This window comes from Caretta caretta, chromosome 1, assembly GCF_965140235.1.
Source record: "Caretta caretta isolate rCarCar2 chromosome 1, rCarCar1.hap1, whole genome shotgun sequence".
Lineage (NCBI taxonomy): Eukaryota > Metazoa > Chordata > Testudines > Cheloniidae > Caretta > Caretta caretta.
The window spans coordinates 265,321,647-265,344,826 of NC_134206.1; the positions used below are offsets into that span (position 1 = coordinate 265,321,647).

The 23,180-nt window shown below is 45.2% G+C and overlaps 1 protein-coding gene and 1 non-coding gene across 2 annotated transcripts in view; both read right to left on the reverse strand.

Moving 5' to 3' along the window:
- FAM234B (family with sequence similarity 234 member B) overlaps positions 1-22,568 on the reverse strand; it is a 28,232-nt gene extending 5,664 nt beyond the window's left edge. Inside the window, exons 1-10 of the mRNA XM_048835356.2 lie at positions 22,494-22,568; positions 12,399-12,791; positions 11,145-11,243; positions 8,742-8,930; positions 6,616-6,746; positions 5,677-5,824; positions 5,128-5,269; positions 4,382-4,525; positions 1,419-1,500; positions 1,119-1,274 (exon numbers count right to left, since the gene is read on the reverse strand). Of these exons, the coding sequence (XP_048691313.1) occupies positions 1,119-1,274; positions 1,419-1,500; positions 4,382-4,525; positions 5,128-5,269; positions 5,677-5,824; positions 6,616-6,746; positions 8,742-8,930; positions 11,145-11,243; positions 12,399-12,791; positions 22,494-22,530 (1,521 nt within the window). The 5' untranslated portion in view covers positions 22,531-22,568. The remainder of the gene's footprint in view (positions 1-1,118; positions 1,275-1,418; positions 1,501-4,381; positions 4,526-5,127; positions 5,270-5,676; positions 5,825-6,615; positions 6,747-8,741; positions 8,931-11,144; positions 11,244-12,398; positions 12,792-22,493) is intronic.
- LOC125630739 (U6 spliceosomal RNA) lies at positions 21,029-21,133 on the reverse strand. Its single transcript, XR_007354781.1, has one exon. It is a non-coding gene; the product is annotated as a U6 spliceosomal RNA (small nuclear RNA).
- Positions 22,569-23,180: the final 612 nt, after the last annotated feature.

Sequence of the window (23,180 nt, forward strand, 5' to 3'; positions counted from 1 at the left end):
CAAGCATGCTGAATAGCAGAAAAGGGAGGCTTGGCTTGGCTTGGCAGGCTGCTGTCTGAGCTCATTCATGCGAGTTTTTCATGGGGCTGTCTCCATTAAGAACTGTCACAGGTGCAAGTGACGGCTGTGGTTTTGATCCAAGATCATGCAGCTTTTTTTGACTCAGCTAGTTCTCCCTTCCTCACTGCTCTCCCCTCTCCTGGACCAGTCTAGCAGCCTGCCCACCGAGCTGTGGAATGCTGGTTGAAATGATTATGGAAGCTAAACCCTGGAGTTCCTTCCTGGAAAACACACGTTTAGCTGAACATTCGCACAACCCCCCACCCCACTTCCATATAAAAGAGTTCTGGGCTTAGGAACACTATATTTTTAGGAGGGGGCACACTGTCCCAGTGACACTTGGGCTAGGAAAGGCTTCTGCAGCATCCCACAGAGTTCTCTCACTGCTTTCTCCCCTAGACATACAGCAAGCACTGCAGCCATTAGCTACAACCACGAGGGGTGAGACTCAACTGCTATTGACAATCACTGCAGAATTTAGACAGAGCTGGCTTGAAGGCCTTGTACACTTTTTCTCTCCCTTCACTCAGATACCATGGTGATGGTTGACTTTACCGGACCTGAGACAGGTGGAAGATTTCATTATGTTATTCCTCCTCGTGTAGATGTGGGTGTGCGTAACGCCACCTAAAATGCATTTCCTTCACTTCTGTTCTCCCTCTTGGCCTACATACAATTTATTCTCACCTTGTCTCCCACGACAAAAACTAATACGTGCGGGGTCTTGATTGCGTTCCACATCATTACCAATGACAGAGTGGATCTGAACTGCTGAACAGGTACGGGGAGCTCACATTTATGTGGCGCCTATAAAAATGGCAGCTATTTAAGGAAAAATATTAATAATCTAGTAGTAGATTTAAAAGCAGACTGTGTGTGTGTGTGTACATGCTCAGTTCAGAATTTAGAACCAAGAGACCACCCCATCTCACCACCCATCCCATATGGAAGGTTTTAAGTTCAGTAACATTGTAACTGAAGAAGAAATAAGAAAAGGGGGAGAGACTGAATATTCCTCAGGCAGAAAGCTTCCAAGTGGGAACAGGGCTCTTGCTTACCAAGTTTTGTAATGCAGGCTGCATTTCGTCAGCCCAGAAGAGAAAAACAGATTTCCTCTCCAAAGTCATCACTGACAGTGCATCAGATTCTTGCATGTGACACGGGAGATCATAGCTCCAAACAGGGAGGCCTGATTTACCATCCACCACCAGCATCTGAAAACAGGGAGGGGGACACAACGTGAGCACCATCAGCCATCGAAATGGGAAGAGACTTGGGACCTTACAGCTAGCACATACCCTGCCCTCTCTTCTGTCCCACCACAGTCCTCCCCAAGTGTTTGCTTTCCTAGGATTTACCTTTTTCACATTGTTGTTGCTCTGCGCCTGCACCATGAAGTCCAGGGTTTGGTCAGCATTGAAGTAGCCAGGGGCAGGCTGGCTGTGAATATTGAGAAAGTAACAGTGACCAGAAAAGCACGGAATATCGAGCGAGACAGTGCACCTGCTTTTAGGTAATCTTCCCCTGATGGACACTCATCCCGCTTCTATTTACACAGGATTTGCCAAACCAGATCAGGCCTTTAATCCACCAAGCATAGTCCTTGACCGGCAGCAACCATTCACGGATACATCAGAGGAGGGAAAAATAACCACAATGCTCCTAAGCAATTCTTCAGTGCCATAAACACAGGGGAAAACTCCTGGCTGAGTCATATGGTAATCAATCAGTTTATCATAATGCAGCCTGACATTTTATTACCCTTTCCTTAGCATGCACAACTATTCATTTGCATTAGCAGTCATAAAATTATCGAGACCTTCTAAAATCCATCAACAGTTTTTGACTGTCTGACCGCCTGCAGCAGTAAGTTTTACAAACTGATTATATGATGTGTGAGGCAGCAGAGGTTCTAAATATATCTACCGTTATTTTTATCACATTACTCCTTGTTCCTTTATTGTGGGCCAGTGTGACAGAGTCACTGGCCAGTTTTTACTAAACCCTTCTTAACCTTTAATAGTTCAGCTCAAGTCCCCTCTCACTCTTCTCCTTCTAGGCTATATAATCCTAGATTTGTATCTCTTGCACCATATGTAAACTCCTGTGTTTTCTAACCATCTAGCTTGCCTCTCTGGCTTTTTGACTCTGAGTTCTATCTTTCTTAAAGTGGACAGATCTGGACACAATGCTCCAAATAAGAGCAGACAGTTCTTCAATACAATATCCCCATAGTGTGTTCTGTATTTGCTCATCCCCTTTGTAGTGCACCAAGCATGCCACTTGCTTTTTCACTGCCTCTGAACCCGGTGGCAGATATCTTTAAACTAGCATCAATGTTTCCCAAGTCATTTACTTTGGAGAATCCTGTGTCTTGGCATAAACAAGAAGTGGAGGCTACTTTGTGCCTGTGAATGTTACCTTACATTTTTTTAAGGTGAATTTCCTCTGCCATCAAGATTCCTGATTCCCCTGTGGGTTTGAATTCATCTGGAATTTTCCCCAAACTGAAAACATACTTTAGGTGCTGTCCATCAATCGACATCAACTTCCTCTTCAAAATCAGCGGTGTAACAAACCAATTCTGCCACCACACTAATTACTGGGATAGCCTGCTATTAAACCTTCTCTCCTCTGCAAACCATCCATTTACAACCTGATTTTCGATTGCTTAATCAATTGCTAGTCCACCAGACTTTGTCCCTTAGCTTCTGGCTACTCATTCTTCTTTCTGGTCTTAAAGGATCCTATCAAAAGCTGTTTGAAAATCCAATAAAATTATATCGACCAGGACGCCTTTATCAATGATTGTATTTTGTTACCTTTTTCCAAAAGGGCAAGATTTCCCCTAACAGAAGCTGTGTGGGTTTGACTCTACTGAGTGACACTTATCCAAGTGTTTTACTATTCTATCTTAGGCCTTGTCTATGCTGGGGGGTTGTACGGATTCCAACCCCCAATGTAGCTGCACAGGTACAAAAACCCTGGTGTGAATGGGAAAAGCACTATAAACTGTGCAGCTTGTCCCTGACTGAACCCGGGATGTGTAAGCTGCACATTTGGAAACTGCAGCTTAGCCTGTCTCCCCTATGTGTCTGGGCTGGTATGGCTATACTGGCGGCTGTAACTGGAGCCAATCTCCAATGACGACAAGACTTGAGAATGGCCCTCACTATCCCCATTAGTGAAGTGAGGCTTCCCAGTCTGTTACCCCCAGAATCTTCCTTTGCTCCCCTTTCCAAAATTCTTCAGCCTTCAGGAATGGTCGCTGGGTTTAGACATTGTATGTCTGACACGCCATCCCTCCCGTTGTTTCATGTGTGACACTTCCTGGCAGAGTTTGTACTTCGTGCTATGTTGTTTAAGCAGGGTTTTCATTTATTAAATGATATTCTTTTAGCGCTAATAAACTCATCCCCTTCTCTACTTTACTATGAATGTTTTATCCCCCTTTTTACTCTTTGTATCTACCCACTGAGAAAAAACAGCCTATCTGGGCCGTTGGCACAATAGTCCTGTACAGGCTGTAGAATGATTCCATGATCTAACCATGTTTCCACCTTTATATTTCACTTCCTCTTCACCATTTTCCTGCATAAGTTTTGCAATCTGCCCTTTTCAAAGTAATCACTGTGTCCTCGTAGGCGTATTAGGACATCACACCCAATTGTACAGTGATCATTACTGGTTAATGAAGATTCTACACTCGCCTCCTCTATAAATTCCTACCTGTTAGTTAACACTAAGTTCACAGTTGTATCCACCTTTGTAGGTACCAAAACAAGTTTTTGGTTTATGCTGCCAACAAATTATTTCTGCCAACTGAGAAATAAGGTGAATATTCAACCAGTTGTATATTCAGGTGTATATTCAACCAGTTAATGCTGCGGTTGCTGGGGAAATTACTTGTTGTTATTGTCCCAGGGGATTTTGCAACTTCCTTAAGCTCTTTGAGTGAAATATAACCTTGTGCAAGGGCCAGCACGGAGCATATGCACCGTCATCTAGAGGGGCTTAAGTGCCGCATAGACCACATGCTGGCTGCCTGCACAGGGATGAATTTCTTCCTTTCAGCATACTAAGATGGATGTCACTCTTTGAATCTAGTATGTTGGCTATTCAGTCCATCCCTTTAATTTGTTCCTTCCCTCTCCCATTCTCCCCTCCCCACAGCACTAACATACCGACACGCACATGACTCCAGCTCCCTGGTATCCCTGCAAGCTTGGGGAATAATTCCAGATGATTCTCACAGGTGTGTGTGTGCCTGGAGGAGAGAAAGAGAAAAAGGAGAGACAGAAAAAACAAAAGTGTAACTAACCTGTGAATGTCCTGCAGCTCCAGGTTCCAGCGGGGCTCCAGGTCCTCTCCTCGCAGCAGAGTCAGGCTGTGTTTTGTGGTGATGAGGAGGTCGCTGCAGTTGGTATCTGAAGCCGTCACCATCTGCAGGAACTCAACGCCCCCGCTGGGAGAGGCAGAAAGCCGACATTAGGCAATTGCGCTTCACAGGTTTTATTTACTTATTGAAATAAAAGCAGACAATGCCAAGCTCTAAACTTTTGAATATGTGAGAGTCTAATCCAGGTTTTTTCCTGTGACTGAATCCCCACTTCACTGCCTCATACAAACTGGGGCCTGCTGCTTTCTCCTTGTTCCCAGTCACACTAAAGGATTTCCCAGGCTCTGCTGGGCATTGAATCACTGTGTGGAGAATAAGGGACACCCAGGAGCTACACGACCCTGGCCCACTCTGCTGTGCACAGACAGCGCTGCTAACTTGGACTCTTAATTATTTAAAAACACACCTTTTTTCCTCAGTGCGGGCTTATTCAAATGCACGTGTGGCTGTAAGGGGGGAACAAGGGCTCAGAGGAACAAGAGGTTCTCTTTATAACACATGGCATTTGCCCACTGCAAACACTGGAACAGGGAGGGAATTGGAATTCTTGATATCACAGGCATTGCCTAGGCGACTCTGATGAACAGAGATATTCAAGTGGAAGGGGCACCCCTAACAGTGCCCAGGCAGAACTACAGCTTAGCCCGAATGGTGAGACCACAACCCACCTGTAAATGTCAATGAGCTCCGATAAGTTGACAGATCTGCGCTTCTCCCACTCTGGCTCCTCCCGCTGCAGCACAGGAGGGAAGCTGTCACGGTTTCTGGCTTGGGCAAAGAGATCCCTCAGGGCGACTGCTTGGACATTACCTAGCAAATACATTACAGGGAGAGCAAAGATTGAGATTCTCACTTGTTGGATGACAGTCCTGAGAGCACAAGAGGCTGGGACCACTTGCAGGTGGAAAGTGATCAAACAAAAGCAGGAGGAGAGTCTCGGCCTCTCCCAGCAGGACATAATGTAGGAAGAGGTGTAGGAGGATCAGTGGCTTTGGGGAGCTCCAAGCCACTCTAGTCCTAGGAGCTGCAACCAGGTATCACTGTTCCTGTGCCATTTCCTACACTGGTGTGGGGAGCTCCCATCTTCTCCAAATCTGAGCCTCCACCAGTGGAAGGCATGGTAGGAACATCCTGGCAGAGCTCACAGCAATCCCAGCTTTAAAGTGCCTTAGAAAAGAGATCAAATGGAAGTGGCAGGGGCCCGTGGCCCATCTTACCAAAGCCAAACAGGATATAGATGGCTCCTCGGCTGGTAATGTGGGCTTGGGGGCCGATCAGTTTTCCTTCTCCATTGATGCTGTACTTCACGGGCCCACCCAGAGGGTTTCCCGTCTTACCCGATACCAGGATAAAGCACAGGTCTGGCTGCAAAGGTGAGAGAGACGCAGGGAATTCTGGGAGTTGACTCACACACAGTAGGCAGCCTCTCTTCCCCAGCATGAAAAGCTCTGCCATTCCCTCCCCACACAGCAGCATGTATCAAGTGACAAACCATTTGGAATCTTTTTCCTTCCCTCCCACTTCCTGTTTGTTTCCTGTGTGAGCTAGCAGTCTTGGTCTAGTTCCTTCTGTTACGATGTCCTTGTCACAACCCCCCCCAACATGCTAGGCACCCTTGTCAGTAGCAGAGGTGCCAGTGAATGAATGGACGTTGGAGTCTGAACTCCCTCATCAACCTTAAAGGCAGTACCTTCTAAGTCATTGTGCACGGAGCAGCACAGGGGAAGTTTGCACCATGATTGCCAGGCAGGGACGTCTCTTCTGTAGCTAAACAGAGCACATCACTGGGCTGTTAAATTGTCAGCTTTCACTAGTGCTACAAAAACACTTTAAAAACAAAAGCAGTAACTGCTAAAGGGGGAAGCACAGGAGAAAGAGAGTGATTCTCACGTCTCAGCCGGTGGGCAATGATTAATTACTTCAACAATGACATTCGTCAGCTGATAAAAGATAGAGACAATGTCATTACTTCTTGATCCTGTTCTCCAGAGCAAGAGAAGGAAGCCAGGTTTGTACCTAAGGGGAATGTGAGGTAAGGAAACTACTTGGATGAAGGAATTTGTACCATTCCCCCACTATACTCTCTTTAGACCATGGCCCTGCTCCCCCTCCAAAGATTCAGGCCCATTCAGAGCTCTAGTGGGGATGTATCATACCTGGGTCTCTCCAATGGCCAGAACCACCAGATCTCCAACCTTATCCCCATCCAAATCTGGCAGCATGACGGCTGGTGCAGCCAGGGTCCCACTTGGCAGGTGGGCTGGGTTCAATGTCCAGATGGTTTTCCCTATAGGAGGAGAGAACATCTGAGCACTGCAGCACTTCAAGAAAGCAGAATTCATGAGAATCCCCAGGGAGTCCAACTAAACCTTCCTGAAGGAGGAAGGGGGAGAAGGCACTGTCGCCCAACAGCATGAGTAACAAGCCCAACCTAGAACTGGTGGCTGTGGAATTCACACACAGTGGAAAGCAGAATTCTTCCCTCCCCACTGCTGTGAACTGCTCTTGAGTCTCACCCTGCCAATGCTTTGCTTTATTTGCGTACTGACATCTCTATCAGGGTCTGATTCTGAAACTGCAACTCTTCTGGGGTTCAACTGCCAGGATCAGATCCTAAATAAGAGAGAGGCTTTGCAGGACACCAGCTGTCCTAACTGGCCAGTAGTAAAGTGTGATTGTTGATGTCACAGCTATGCAGACACTCCCAGGGAACGGAACAGATGGGAACGCATAGTTGGAGGGACAGATTTTGGAAATGGAAATCTGTGTCTCAGTTAAATTTCCAACCGGAAAGAGCCCCTGTTGCATCTTTATCTTCTCCACATAGGGGGATAAAGGCATGCAAGCAGAAGTGATTTTAAACACGGTTTGTCAGTGGGGACCCGCGTAAGGGCCCAGTAAAAGAGGATTCGCAATTTTTTTAACCAAATTAAAAAACAAGTTCAAAGTAATTCTAGATGCTCTCCCTGCCCTCTGAGTCCCTCTGCCAATTACTATCCTTTTACAATCACATTTTAACATTCTTTTCTCCCGCTTCTGCTGTGGGAAAGCCCCCTCACCCCTCCAAAGTACAGAACAAAGTTAGGGCCAGATCCTGCAAATGCTTAGGCACACAAGTAACTGTACTCACACCAGCAGTAGTACTGAGTTCAGAGAGACTACGCTGACCCTGCAAACACTTACGCATGTAAACAGTCTCACCGGATTAATTCATAACAACCATTTGAAAGTCAAGCTGTGGTGGTTATTTTTCACTGGGCACAGAAGTCATGGAACATTTCTATGTTCCCAACTGCATGAGTAAAACTCTTAGACCCAAGGTTCCACTGCAAATACTCATTCAAGCTCCAAGAATATTCTCCAACATTTGCCTAAAATTCACTGTTCCCATGAACATTTCTGCTCGCAAATTCAGTTGCAAGGATGTCCATTAAGAGTAAACATAAAAAGAGCGTCAACATAATCAAAATGACTAAAAATGCAATATTCACTCAGATCTGGTAAATACTTTTATCCACCTAAATTCTCCTGAAGATGTAACTGGCTACAGCATACTTCCTCACCTCTTTCTCTAGATATGATGTTTAGTGCATCTGTGTTGTTGTGAAACAGCTGCTGCATTCCACTCAAGAGGTGGCTACATTTCAATGGTAGGTGAAATGACTCCTATATCCTTTATCTATATCACAGGGATGTTATAGGGCTACATTAATGAAGTGCAAAGGATTACATTACATATTATTCCCTGTAATTCAATATTTGTTAATGAGTAGATCAGGGGTTCTCAAACTATATTGCACTGTGACCCCCTTCTGACAACAAAAATTACTACACAACCCCAGGAGAGGGGACCGAAGCCCTAGCCCATCCAAGCCCCTCTGCTGCAGGTGGGAGGTTGGGGAGGCAAAACCAAAGCCAGAGCCGCACCGTCCCCGGTGGAGAGGGGGGCAAAGCCAAAGCCCAAAGGATTGTGCCCCAGGCAGTGGGTTTGTAACCTAAGCCCCGCTGCCCAAGGCTTGGACTTTGGTCCTAGGCGGTGAGGCTCAGGCTTTGGTTTTAGCCCCAGGCCCCAGCAAGTCTAAGTCAGCCCTGGCAACTCCATTAAAATGGGGTCGTGACCCACTTTGGGGTCCTGACCCACAGTTTGAGAACCCCTGGATTAGATCATCTTCTGTATTACTCTGCAGTTTTCTTTTAGCTATGGACTTGTTCCTCTGTTGTTACCATGGTGCTGAATTATTCCAGGTGATCAGTTCATCCACACATTCATGCCTGGAACTACCTGAGGAGGCATGGAGAAGGCTGAGGAATTTGGATGTTCCAGTCACAAGGCAGACAGGCTCAGCTGGGGCGGTGAGAATCAGTCCTTTACACTGCACACTCCGAGTCTCTTCTGGAATGTGGCTGGACCACAGGGTGCTGCCGTTCATACCAGAAAGGGCCATGACAGTTACCGATGGCCTAGAAACACCTGCAGACACACAAGAGGGGCAGTGAGGTCCTTTGCAATCAAAGGAAAGAGAGGAAAAAGGCAGAGTGATCTCAGGGGGACACGCCGTTCAGTTGTGCTGCTACTCTGTGCTGTCCCCAAGTGGACAAGCTTAAAGTGGTTTCAGAGTAGCAGCTGTATTATTCTGTATCCGCAAAAAGAACAGGAGGACTTGTGGCACCTTAGAGACTAACAAATTTATTTGAGCATAAGCTTTTGTGGGCTACAGCCCACTTCATAGGATGCATAGAATGGAACATCTAGTAAGAAGATATCTATATACACATACAGAGAACATGAAAAAGTGGAGTAAGAGGCTAATTAATTAAGATGATATTGAATCTATTTCCCTAAAGTTAAGTATCCTCACACCTTCTTGTCAACTGTCTAAATGGGCCATCTTGATTATCACTACACACGTTTTTTTTTCTCCTGCTGACGATAGCTCGTCTTAATTAATTAGCCTTTTACTCCACTTTTTCATGTTCTCTGTATGTATATATATCTATCTTCTTATTAGATGTTCCATTCTATGCATCCGATGAAGTGGGCTGTAGCCCACGAAAGCTTATGCTCAAATAAATTTGTTAGTCTCTAAGGTGCCATAAGATTAAAGTGGTAACATTCACAAGAATCCCATGAGTTTGGTTATTTCAGTCCCTTGTTAGCTCACAGGAATAGGACTGGCAGTAACTGTCCATAGAAACACCTGAAGTTACATTTCTGTTCTTGGTTGGCAAAGGAACATAATATTTGCCCTACCCGAGCAACTATTGGTCCATTCAATTCATCACCCTAACTGCTGTCACACCAGACTAGTCTATTGTTCTTTTTAATGCTTATTCTTCTGCTGGCCAATGGTTAATGCTTGGAAGTTGCAACTACCCTTCTATTAGGAACCTGGCTAGTTATGCACAGGGTCCTGTATGTTCTGTGATTCTGTGGCAGCAGAATTTTGCTCCACAATCTAGGTTTTTTATTTTTCGATACCCCCCCCCCATGTTTCTAGCCTTCATTGTTGTGAAAAACACCTTGAAAGCATGCAATCAGTGTCAAACAGTGTTGTCTGCCTGAGTCTGCAGACAGCACAAAATAATAGCTAAATGGAGTATGAAGTACCCCAATATGTTTTAATCAAATGTTGACTTTAATACCTAATGATGATAAGTTTAATGTCAGCCTAACATCACACATACTGTTGATCATTTTAGCAGAAACATCCAGCTAATGTGCTTATTAGTCTCCACATCTAAGAGCCCCACATAGGTCTTATCCAGATGGCAAAACTTCCAACTTCTCCCTAACAGCATCTACAGTGCAGTTAATGTGAGGCCAGTACAAAAATCTGCTTCATGTTGAAAACTGAAAATGTGAGAACAGTGTAAAATAAAGAACATGGGGAATACCACACAGGTTGAATGATTCATTTTCATATTTAATTCAGTACAATCACAATTTTTTAATTGAAATGAACCTGCCATCAGATTTTCTATCTGCTGCACCAGAATTCCTTGGACTCCAGGGACCCTGCTGTGGAATTTACATCTCACTTGTAATGGAGTACATGGGGCCTTACTTATGTAGCACTCTGCCATGGGGGAGGGAAAATTTCCTTTCTATCTGTATTTGTATTACACCAATCATTGCAATTAGGCACCAGATATTGTCAATACACTCCAGCATAATGGAGCCTTGCTTCTTGACTGTTTCTCTGGGACTGGAACAGATTTCATGTCACTACGAGGTGAAGACAGTCTGTGGAGATGCAGTACAATGGCAGCTGGGAAGCTCCAGAAACGGGAAGCTTGGAGCAGTGGGAAACCAGCAGCACTCAGTGACAAGCTAAGTTATTTCTAGACTTCTGATGGGTTATCCCATGTGTTCTTATGCAAATGTTAGCAGAGAAATTAAAAGCAGCCTGCTGAGGGGGAGTGGGCTGTTTAACATTAAACAGCCAGGCGCAGTAACATTACTACTGTCAATCAATATATCAGCTGGGACTTTCACAGCAGAAGTGAGCTGTTTTAAGGAGAGGTCTGAAGGAGGACAATGTGGCAACTCCGCAGATGGTTAGGGGAACTCCTCCCATGAAGGCTCACAGGGAGAAAAATAAGAAAAAAAACACTAGACAACCCAACAAAAGAGCCATCAAGGCTGGCATCACTGGCGAAGCAAAGTCGGCAGATAACACCTTACCCAATACGCTAGCATTCATCAGGGCTGTGAAGGAGAGCAGGATGTCCGGGAGCCCATCACCATTCACATCGGAGAGCTCCAGTGGGAACAGCACTCCACCTGTGACAGTCAAAGCAAATCAGGAGCTGCTATCAGAATAGCTGTCAAACCCACTCTGTATAATGGGGATGAGGACAAGCCTGAATGAAAAGGGGTCTGAATAACCAGCCATCATGGAATCCACAGGAGATCACCGAAGCAGCACTGTTCCCCCAGCTGTTATGTCCCTCCCCACACAGCACAGCTCCAGCACCAGGCTCAGCCAGAGATCCAGCAGGGGCCTACAGGAGCCAGCAGAGATGAATTATCTGCATCCACTGCAGTGATCTGGCACCACATCTGACTGGCTTCTCAGAGCCCACAAATGGGAGGAGGAAAGAAGGAAAAGGAATAGTATCACATCAGGGCCTAACAGAATCACGTCACTGATCATTCTGTCTCAATGGAGATATAAGAAGGGAAGCACTTTAGAAAATACCACAGATTAGCTAGCTATTCTGTGACTGTTTGAGGAGGGACAAAGACCTCAGAACATTTAAATTATTGATTTATAGATTTAACAGGGAGAGAAATATGCAGAGGAAATAACATTAGTTAAGCCAATTTGCAGACACAAAGGAAAATCCATTCCTCCCCACCCCAGGCAACACGTCATATCCCCCCACTCAGACTTGCTGCTTGGCTTGTACTGAGCATGCTCATTAACACTACTGAAGCCAGCTGACCTCATTCTGCCCCCCCACTATTGGCAGGCTCGGGTTGTCTCTGCCTCCCCACACCCCGCGTGAATGGAGGAGCTTGTGGGGTGTAATCTCTGGATAAGGAAGTGATGGGGACCAAAGTGGACTAGCCCATCTATATCTGGGGCAAATTCCAAAATGGGTAACGCCATCCAGGCAGAGGGGTGACATGGGAGGAGAGTCAGAAGAACCCTGCTATTTTTTTGGCACTGGAGAAAGTAAGACCTTATTGGACAACAGATTTATCTCGGACTGGCCTGAGACATGTACCATATTTAATAGGGATCAGAGGAAGGCTAGGTGCATCAGCCATATGCCTGTTTATGGCCTCAGAGCATATGCAGTGGTGAAGAGGATTAAGTTGCTGCTCCTCTGCTCTAAACAAACTCTCCCAGGTGGGTCTTTCCCCCACATCCACCCTGTGAGCTACCCCTTGCCCAATCTCACACAGCTGCTGTTCCTGATGGTCTCTCACCTGCTTCCTGGCCAAGGTTGCGGTTCCAGGTGTTATGCAAGTCTCTAGGAGGACAAGGAATGAGAAAGGCGCACACCAGCACCAGGATCATGGAGATAACCATGGTAAGCAAGAAGACTGCTGTGCGCAGGTAAGGCATCAGGGAGGAGGTTGCCTTCTGCTCCAGGCTGCCAGTGGCCTCTGCAGGGTACCCATCTGGGACACTCTCTGACAGCCGCTGCTTTGTCACCTCGACCTCCACTTCTGAGTCTGGGTCCAGCACCTCCTCCAGGGTGCTCTTCCCGTTCTTGACTCCCCCATTCTTCTGCAAGTTGAGCACAAGGTCATCTTCACTCTCATCACTGTCAGCCTGAGTGAGGGGGTCATACTCCCCTAGGTCCGGGCTCTTTTTTCCTGAGGAGAGAAGCAGGGAGAGAGAATCAAGCATGGCTGGTGGAAAGGAAAGAAAGAACAAGCTCTCTGCACTTTTGGGTCCCAAAGGGAGGAGAGTGCAAGAGAGAAGACAGGATGTCTGTATTTTGTGTCTACTCAGACGATGGGCATGGTTGGAGGGGATGAGGTGTAAGGGAGAAGGTGGGGTCCATGCACATCCACCAGGTCTCAGAGTGGGGGCTACAAGAAAACGAACAGTTTAGTTCCCCAAGGCAAAAAACAATTCAGGATTTGCTTAATTTCCTCTAATTTTGGGGGTCTGTAATGAGAAACAGTTCCATGGAGCTATCATACTATATCTTTAGGCTTGGAAAGATTAGAATCTCATTTGTATATGTTGATAAGCGCTGATTTCATCGTACACAAACAAACCCATGAAAAAATATTTCCATCGATAACAGCTGAAATTTACAGAGAGGCACAGTAAGAAAAATGCTACTTGTGAGCTTATTAGAGTTTGGATTTAAAGATATTTATCTTGTGTATTTTGACATGTGACGTTGACAATTTGTGTTTGAGTGGTTATAAAACTTTAACTTTTTCAATCTTAACATCTAGTGTCATTAAACAATTATTGGTGGACCCCCACTAATGTCGGATTCCCCCCCCCATAATTTTCCACACCTGTGAAAATGTAAATTGATAAGACTAAAAAAATGCTTAAAAATAAACATCGATAATATCTGTCAAAAATTTTTTTAAAAAAAATTGAATTCTGCCAACCCTACATATCTTCATGCTTAACCCTCTGCATACCTAAGTCCCAGACTCTCCTCAGCAATCTCCTAATTCAAAGCTCTAATCATGAAAGAGCCCTTCCTCACTTGGTAGCCTTTATAGTGTATCCATGGCAGGGTCCTCTCTCTATATCTCATTTTTCATCTGTTCCTCCTCCTTGATCCATTCAGTGATGTCACAATCTAAATTTCTGTGACATCATAGCTGCTTCCACAGGAACGAGCTGTGATGCCAGATGCTAAACTGTGCCTCCAGGTGTTTAAAGGAACACTTTGCAAGACATAAATAATATATACATGGTAATTGCAAAAACGTGTATTGTATTCACCCTCCGATACTATGATGAATGGGAATGATCCAAAGAAGAGAAATCAGAAAGTTTTAGGTTCCCATGGTAAAGTTAATTCAACCATACTGCTCAGAAGTAATTTTTCCTATTTCTGTTTTTCTCTTTAAATGCACAGCTTAGTACGTAACTGTCATGTTGTTAAATGTATAAAATATGCAGTCTGTGCTACACAGCAGAGTTGACATTGCAACAGCCATCCTTAAATTCTTCAGTTTGGAAAGATTCTATCAGTTTTAGCAGCCAAACCAGTAATATCTCTCCAACCAGTAGAAAAGTTGGAAGTGCACCCAGTCTACCATAAAAGAACCTTCACTTTTTCCTTTCTTATGTCTGAAATTGTAACTTTAATGTAAACTATAGGATTTTTTTTAATGCAAAAGCCAATCAAATAACACTGTTAAGTCACAGTAAATCCTTAACTGCCTCACTCTAAATAGAAGCAGCTAAGGCAACATTATAGTGACATAGAAGCGCCGTGATAGTTAAAGCTGTGTCACAACTTCTGTTTAAAGGTTGATCTTTCTAAGTCTCTAAAATCTACATGTTTAATCAGATTCCTTTGAAATTTTGTGTGCCTCAGGACAGTGCAGAGTAGGGTTAGTGACCCAAATTTTGGATCATTTGACAAAGGGATTCCTGCCTTACAGGCTCCTCTGGAAACCCAGTTTCCTTCTGCTGCCTTGTACAGTTAAACTGAGAGGTATTAATGACTGGATGAATCACAGACCTCATTGAGACTCACGGCTGTGAACTCATCCTTCAATTAACATACTGAAGGATAAATTAATCACAAGCCCCCACCTAAAACCAAAGGAGTTTTGGACTGAGTGACCAGAGATTGCTGCAATTTGTGAGTCATGGATGGCAATTTTATTCTGGAGGAAATGTAATCAAGGTTTTTGAGGGGAAAAATAGACATATGAATGCTTCCAGGGAGGGGAGAGGAAGTGGGAGAAAGGGATTTGGGGCTGCAGTGAAGAAAGGGGGGGTTATAGGAAGGGAGCCAAATGAGGACAGGTGGTAAGGGAGAGTGGAGAGAGGTTGGGGGCTCAAGCGAGGGAGAAATGGAGGTTGGGGGAGTGGAGGGGTGGGATATTGGGAAGGCGGATGTTTGGGGGAGGGGTAGAGGAGTGGGGTGAAATAGGGCACCTGTCAGCCCCACATTCTCCCCTCCCATGTGTGCGCCCAGATTGGGGTGGCAGGGGATGGACTCTTGCACCACTAAGGCAGTCTGAGCCCCCCATATAAACTGGGATATGGGAGGTCTTGCCTCTCTGCGGTCAGTATGCAAATTGCAGGACATGATATGGACAACTGCCTAAATGACTCCTAACTCCTATCTCCAGCATATCTTTTCCTGTTCAAAAACTAGGAAATTCAATGACAAAAATCTGTCCTGAGGCAGAGTTAAGGTTGCTTGGTGGGATGTTGTCCTCTTGCAGAACACTGAGTTGAACAAAACTGAAAACTTCTGAAACCCAGGAAATGCACTGTTAAGGTTGTGGCTTTGGAGAAGGTGACATAGGCAAACCTCGGATTGGTGGTTTGAGAAAAATCTGTATTTTACTAGACACTGGGGAGGGGAGCAAGTGGCTACTTCCTGATCTCAGGGCAGATTAATGTGGTGCTTCCAAAGGCACAAAGGTTCAGAACTGACAGCACAGGTACCTTGACTCTCAGGCACCGGCTTCCTCCTTTCTATAGGGGTGCTCAACTCCCACTCTGCCCCAGGCCCTGCCCCCACTCCACCCCCGTCCTGCCTCTTCCTGCCCCTGCTCTGCCTCTTCCCACCCAGTTCCGCCCTCTCCCCTGAGCAGGTCCCGTCCCCGCTCCTCTTCCTACCCCCAGCACCTCCTGCATGCTGCAGAGCAGCTGATTGTGGCGAGCGGCAGGCGCTGGGCGGGAGGGGGGGAGCTGGCTGCTGGTGGATGCTAAACATCCACTAACTTTTTTCCATGGGTGTTCCAGCCCTGGAGCACCCCCGGAGTTGGCACCTATGCCTTGACTGCTGAGGGAAAAGAAATAGGTGTGGATTCTGGGTGATTCCTGGATTATGAGACTGCATTAGTTTGTGGGAGAGCAAGGAGTACACAATGACATGGGGACTGCTGAGTACAGACTGAGTTGGATGGAGAGAGGTGGCCTGCACTGGGCACCTTATTTTGCCCTCTCTGCAGTGTCTAACAACCGGTTACTTAAGAATCGCTGCAGTGTCTAACAGGCGATTTAAGAGATGATCTACTGGACTTTGTGGAGATTCACTCAGGCAGAATCTGGGTATGAGAGCAGATTTAAACTGCATCAGAGATCTATATCCAGGATCTTTGATAGTTTTCTCTGATTTGGCTGAGCGCCTGAATAATTGCTATATATAATATGAAAGATATGAATAAGTGCTGGAATAACATTAACTGGGAAACTGAAGGGTTCATAGATGCCTGGGACAAGGGTATTGTATGACACAGAAACATTGCAAACTCTGACTTCTCACAGTTTCTTGGCAATGGGATACATTTATTGGACAGGGGTCAGAGGATCTTTCCCTCAAACATAAAACTGTCAGTACCTTGGAACAGAAACACTGTCTGTGATTTCTCTCTCCAGTCCTGCCACAAACTCCACCCTCCAACCACTCTGAAACATGAACAGGAATACCATTCCACTGTAACATAGTTGTCCTTCGCTCCAGGCACTGTATGTGAGTTGAGTTATAGGAGGAGAGGAAGTAAAGCAATAGAAGTGTTCCTGTACCAGGGAGCTAAGACTTCAGGAAGATGTGTTCCTTGCTTGTGGTGGGAGGTCCTGGGTACAGTAGTGGATGGAGAGTCAGGTTGGAATGGGGAATGCAGTGAACGGGTCAGGGGCATGGTTGGCGAGGTCTGGACTGGTGGGGTCCAGCTGATGGGTGTGCGTGGAGGCAAGCTGACTCAGTATGCAAATTGCAGGACATGATATGGACAACTGCCTAAATGACTCCTAACTCCTATCACCAGCATACCTTTTCCTGTTAAAAAAACTAGAAAATTCAAAGGGAAAAATGTACTTTAAGGGAGAGTTAAGGTTGCTTGGTAGGATGTTGTCCCCTTGCAGAACGCTGAGTTGAGCAAAACTCAAAACTTCTGAAACCCAGGAAATACAGTGTTAAGGTTGCCTAAGCAACCTTAACTCTGCCCTTTTTCAACAATGTCCCAATATGCCGTTAATACACATAACTTTACTCTGCCAACCCCCATAGTTGCTGAAATATACAAGCTCTTCATCTCCTTTGACAACCCATTCATGTTCACCCACAGGATTCCATCTTACACTATTAAAGGACAAAAAAGATTGCCCGTGTAATCTTCCTTCTGTTCCCTTGGAGCTGACAGTAGCCAATGGGAATTATTTGCATACATTGAAAGCGCAGTCAGTGTGTTACATATACCTTCTCTAAATGGTGGAGACAGTAGTTGGGGCTGCTTGGTAAAAGTGTATTTGTGATAGGAGGACGTGGATTACTTTGAGGTGTGTAGCAGACTTGTAGTTATAATATAACGAAATCTATGTTTTGCATCTTCCAGTATGAGTGAGAGCAAAGGGAAGAGCCACATGTGTAACTTCAGGATCCAGTATGCACCATTTCAATGCAGAATTGTGTACATTCTATCATTAGCAGGGCACAGGGCTCTTATTACAAAGGGTATTATCAATAGCAAGTTGGAATATGACTACAGTCTAAGCATGTATTATCTGCATGCATTCCAGGTAACGTGTGTGTCAGGTGTAGCTGTACTGAATGGTGGAGGCAGTAGTTAGCTCTGCTTGGTAAAGGTGTGTTTGTGAGATCTGTGGATTACTTTGAGGAGTGTGACACAGCAGTGACTGTGATATGAGAAGTTCCATGTTTTGCACCCTCTCATGTGTGTGAGGAAAGGGAAGAGGTGCATGTGTACCTTCAGGATGAAGTATGCACCATTTCTATGCAGAAGTGAAGAAGGTTTTGTCAGTAGCAGGGCACAGAGCTTTTATTACAAAGGATATCAGGAGTGAAATGGAATATGAGAGGATTCTAATGCTTTAATGATGGTTAAGTGAAAGTGTTGAGATGGTATCCTGTGAGTAGTCTTTCTGGGAAGTTGGCTAAGGGTGTGAGTGTGTCAGGAACTGCAACCTCCTGAATCTCATAATACCAAGGGTCAGTGTATGTGCTTATTTAGATGTTGCTGAAAGAGGCTACAGGAAGGTGGCATGGACAACCCTTCCCCACTCCCAGCAAGTGTTAGTTGGAATCCTGTGGGTTAGAGTGAATGGGTTGTACAAGCGTTTCACCTACTTTTACATTTCAGCAACTGTGGGATTGGCAGAGTAAAGGTATGTATATTAATGGGGCACAGTGGGGCACTGCAGAAAGAGTTGCAACCTTAACTGTGCATTCCTGATTTTCAGATGTTTTGAGTTTTGCTCAACTCAATGTTCTGCAACAGGATGACATGCCACGAAGCAACACTGCTCTACCTTTAGTTTTTTTGCCATTGCATTAGGTGACGTATTCTTACCAAAAGAGATAAGTGTCACATTTAGCTAAGGTCAGTTATCTAAACTGACTTTTAAAGCCACTTCTATTCTGATCTATGCAGGTCCACACACAGACTTGCACTAAACTAAACCAGTTTTCATTCACACCTGTGGATATTTGGGTACAAACCTGTGTACAGACTGACTCTTACTTCCCCGTGCCGCACTGGCATCAGCATGGAGCCTCACGGACTGCCATGGAGCTCGGTGCATGGAAAGCAGTCTGCCCAGAGAGACCACAATGCAAAACAGGAACATATACTTCCACAAATATAAATCTCTCTCTCCTGTTGTGCCTGCATGCTATGCTTCACCCAGTAGCACTTTAATTTAGAGAATTCAGGGCTGATAAAAGGTTTCATATTGTCCACTCTGGAGACCGAAATCTATCGAGCAGTTACAACATTGGCAGTGTAAGCTTCCTCCATTCAATCACCCCTGTCCTGGAAGGGTCACCTCCAGGGAAGAGAGAAGAGCTCAGATTCCATAACTAAATCAGTCCATGAGCTCCTTGTTGGGAGCACCCACAGAGATGCCAACTGTGGTGCAGGTTCTGTGACGAGGACACCTTTCCTGCTATGAACTGGTCTGACGTCCCAACTCATTTGACACAAGCTAATGGATGCAATAATGGATTTTAGCTGTTAATGACCTAGGTAAAAAATGAACCAGTGACTTATAGGTTAGACGTTCCATATTATATTCTTAATCCTTTGAGCCATCTACTATCTCCCTTGACCACAGTCCAGTCTGAAATTGACAACCTAAAGGTGAAAGGCTCTATTTTCCATTACCGATGAAATGTGATTCTCTACAAAGTCAAAGCCCTAATTCTAATTTTATTGTCACAATCTGTCAGTAGTTTTGCTCTTCTTGCAGCAGACATGTCAGTGCCGCTCCAAGGGCTGGACCAAATTTTCATAGAGATGTGCCCGAGTTTTACATTCAGGCAAGATCATTTGTGCAGCTACATTTTCAACTCACCATACTTAAAGATGCAAAGCCCACTAGTTGACCAAACAAGCATGAAAATAAGTGGGTAAGCCATGCTTTCAAACCATCTATTTAAGCCCCCAATTGAATTGTAAGCAGAGAGACATAAGTAGCACTAAGATTTGTATAAGTCAAAGCATTCACCCATTTAAGGAATTACGATTTACTGAGCAGCTCTCCAGAGATCAAACTATTTGCTTTCTGATTACTGGGTCCTGGACCAGCACTTGGAGAAGTTGACTGGTCTTCAAAAGAATATCCAGCACTGTCTGGTTCTGATTTATCAGTGATCAGAAAATCCAATACCTTGTGTGGTATCAGATACAAAAATGGTTTTCAGCTTTCCAATGATATAAAGCATAGGTTCCCAAACTGTGGTCCATAGACCAATTGCAGGTCGTCTTTGGCCAAGATACTTAACACATGCTACTAGGCTTTTTGTTTCCAGACACTGAAAATCTCCCCCTTAGTATTTGATATTTTTAAAGGCAGAAGGTAGAGTTAGGAGCTCAACTCTTGCTGACTTTCAATGGGAGCTGGGCACCTAACAGCCCTTTGTGCCTTTAAAAATCTCCTCCTTTCCTAATATTACTTTTCTATGTAAGCTACTGCTGTGGTTGTCATAGGGGTGCTATGTGATCTCACATGAGAGAAAAGGTGCTCCATTCATGCAATTATAAATAGGAGGCGAGGCATCCAGTAAGGCCTGTATTAAAACTACGTCAACATTATGAAAAGTTTAAAGGTTTGCCGGTTTGAGAGATACCAAGCTATCACCAGTCTCTTGGCCAATAGCTGTGCTCTTTTTTAGCACTAGTTTTAGAGTGAAGAGAGCAAATCCTGAACTTTAGACCAGTGTAATTTTCAATGCCTGTTTTTCTTGATGATTAAAAAGCAGGAATCTGCTTCCAATAGTCTTTGAACCCTCTTTGGTGCCATACTTTGTTTTCTATTTTTTGCTGTTAGGAGTTGGCTGATGCCTCTCCGGGCACTCCACATATATCTATCTAAACCCTTAGGGAGATAAGATAGCACATATTTGCAAAATTAATGAAAAGTGAAAGAAAAAGCAGCTATAGGAAAAACAGTTCAGACTTTTCGTGGTTGTTGAAAGCTACATTTTGACTATGTTTTAGTCACACAAGTAGTGTCTTAGCTGTACAAATTAATTTGAGCACAGATAGAAGGATTATTTTTGTAAGTGCACTTGAAAGGCCTTCGTTCAACTAAAAATAGCTTACTTTGTGTACCCAAATTAATGCCGTCCAGCTGCAGGTGGATACACATTATTAGTTAAGTCAAGAAATTTAGGGAGAAGTTTGTCTTTGCAGTTGCAAAATGCTCCTTTTTCTCACATATTTATAACTCTCCCATTTTATACTTTTATTTTTTCCAAGTAAACAGCTTTGAACAACTGTTCCATCCTCTTTAATCAAACAAACAAATTGTTCTGTAAATGAAAAAAAGCACTATAGCCAAGCTTCAGTTTGGTAGAAGACCTTGCCCTGGATTGATTAATGCTCGAGATGGGGCCTTATAGGTGCCATCACAGTCGGTTCTCATGGGCCAGTGGAAACGCTTCACGAATTTGCGTGTCATCCTTGTGCAGAGGCCATGCTAATCTTCTCTGTATCATTCCAATTTTAGTATATGTGCTGCTGAAGAGGAAGGCCATGTCAACTGCCTACTGAATTTCACTTCAAAGCCATGGGAGCACTAAGAAGCTGGTGAGAACCAGCAGGAGGGAGGAGCCCCAGCCCCAGCAGCAGGTGTACTAGTTCTGTTCGTTTTCCTGAGTGCAAGCAATAGACATGAAGGTTGATGGGGCACTTTCCCATTGGTTTAAATTGGCACCTGTATTGGCTCCACCCGTTCTGTAGCAAAACGTTGGCAGCCTGTTCTACAGTAAAATACAGATATTCAAGATGTGTTTTCAGCATAAGTCCCTTTTAATGTTCTCACAGAAATGTACAGTTGGCTGTATCTATGCCTCCAAAAATACATGCTTCTCTAAACTAACAGTCCCTTTTCTTGAATATCCTATTACCAGGGTGTAGATATATTTCTTTTCTCCCATTTTTAATACAAATGATAACATAGAGATTACTGGAAATTATACAGACAAATTTGGCAGGGTTTTCATATTTACCCAGATAAATGCGGAGACAGAACTTTAATTTGGAGCCTGGTTTCCAAGAGTAGGTTATTTATAGGAATGACACATACTAGCAGACGAGACAGAGACAAAGACAAACATTTCTTTATATTTTTTAGGTGTTCATTCTCCTTCATTTATTTATTTTTTTACACACTGCATCAGTTTACCGCAAAAGGTATTTAAAAGGCAGCAATTTAAACATTGTTCTAAATCTGTTCAAAATCAAGTATGTTCCACAATAATATGAGCTGTAGGAAATGGAAAGCAAAGTATTGCAAAGAGTATGCAAAAATGTATTGTTACTTAATCTCAGAATATAGCACTATAAGAGTGCATGACAGGGTGCAGAGAGACTAAGATATTTAACAGAAACAGTGTCAGGGGTATCCGATGAGCAAATGGACCACCTCTGCCATCTGTTTCCAACTCAGGTCCTACTCCCCACACCTTATGATCAGTGATCCCCCCTCCCCCCAGGAGCAGTGACCCCCCTCTCTCTCCCCTTCTCCCCCCCACTCCAGGAGCAGTGACCCCCCTCTCGCTCCCCCCCCCAGGAGCAGTGACCCCCCTCTCTCCCCTTCTTCCCCCCCCCCGGAGCAGTGACCGCCCCTCTCCTTTCTCCCCCCACCCTCAGGGGCAGTGACCCCCCCCCCTCCTTTCTCCCCACCTCAGGGCACGGACACTGACCCCCACCCAAGCTGCCCGAACCAGGATGTCCCTGGGGGGGGTTTCTCCCTCCCCGCAGACAGACCCGGATGTTTTTGGCCCCCGAGGGACGCGCGAGTCGGTCCCGGCCCCCCTGCGCGCAGGGTCCCGCCGAGCTGTCCCCGCCCTCCCCCCTCGGCCTGTCCCTGCGGAGCCCGCTCCCTACCTGGCAGCTTCAGCGCGCGGGACAGCACCGTGGCCATGCTGAAAGCTCACGGTGCGCATGCGCGGCGGCCCGCGGCTTGCTGGGAAGTGTAGTTCTCTAGCCGGGTGGCCACACAGGGCTCACGCTGCACACAGGAGGCGCGGGGCGGGGCGGGGCAGAGACCCCTGCCTGGCCCACGGAGCCCTCGGGTCATGTTCCCATCGCTCCTCGTAGTTGCTATTGTTCTGTTTCTCTTTCATTGTTATTTTAAAGTTAAAGCTCTATTATAAAATAAAACGATGTGGGGTGAGGGGGACAAGAACCACCAGTTACATTTAAGGTGGGACTTGCCTGGGTGAGACTGGGCTCGCTGCTGTACAAGGTGCAAAGGCAGAACTGCTGATCTCTGCCCTATACAGAGAGACAGGGATCAAATGTCAGCCACACTGAGAGGCCACCAGGATCATGCTAACTGACCGCAGCAGTTTTTTTTTCCCATCAGTCAGCAGCACCAGACCCAAATGTTCAAAAATCATGAGACTGTGCTTTAAATAATGGGAAATGTGGGGTTCTTTGTATTTGCCTTCTGGTTTTTGAGCCTTAGGGTTCACATTTTCCAGGTTTTTTTCACAACCGTGAGGCTAGAAATTTACTTTAAAAACAAACAAACACAGATTCTCACATAATCAAATCATTTCAGCAGCTGGA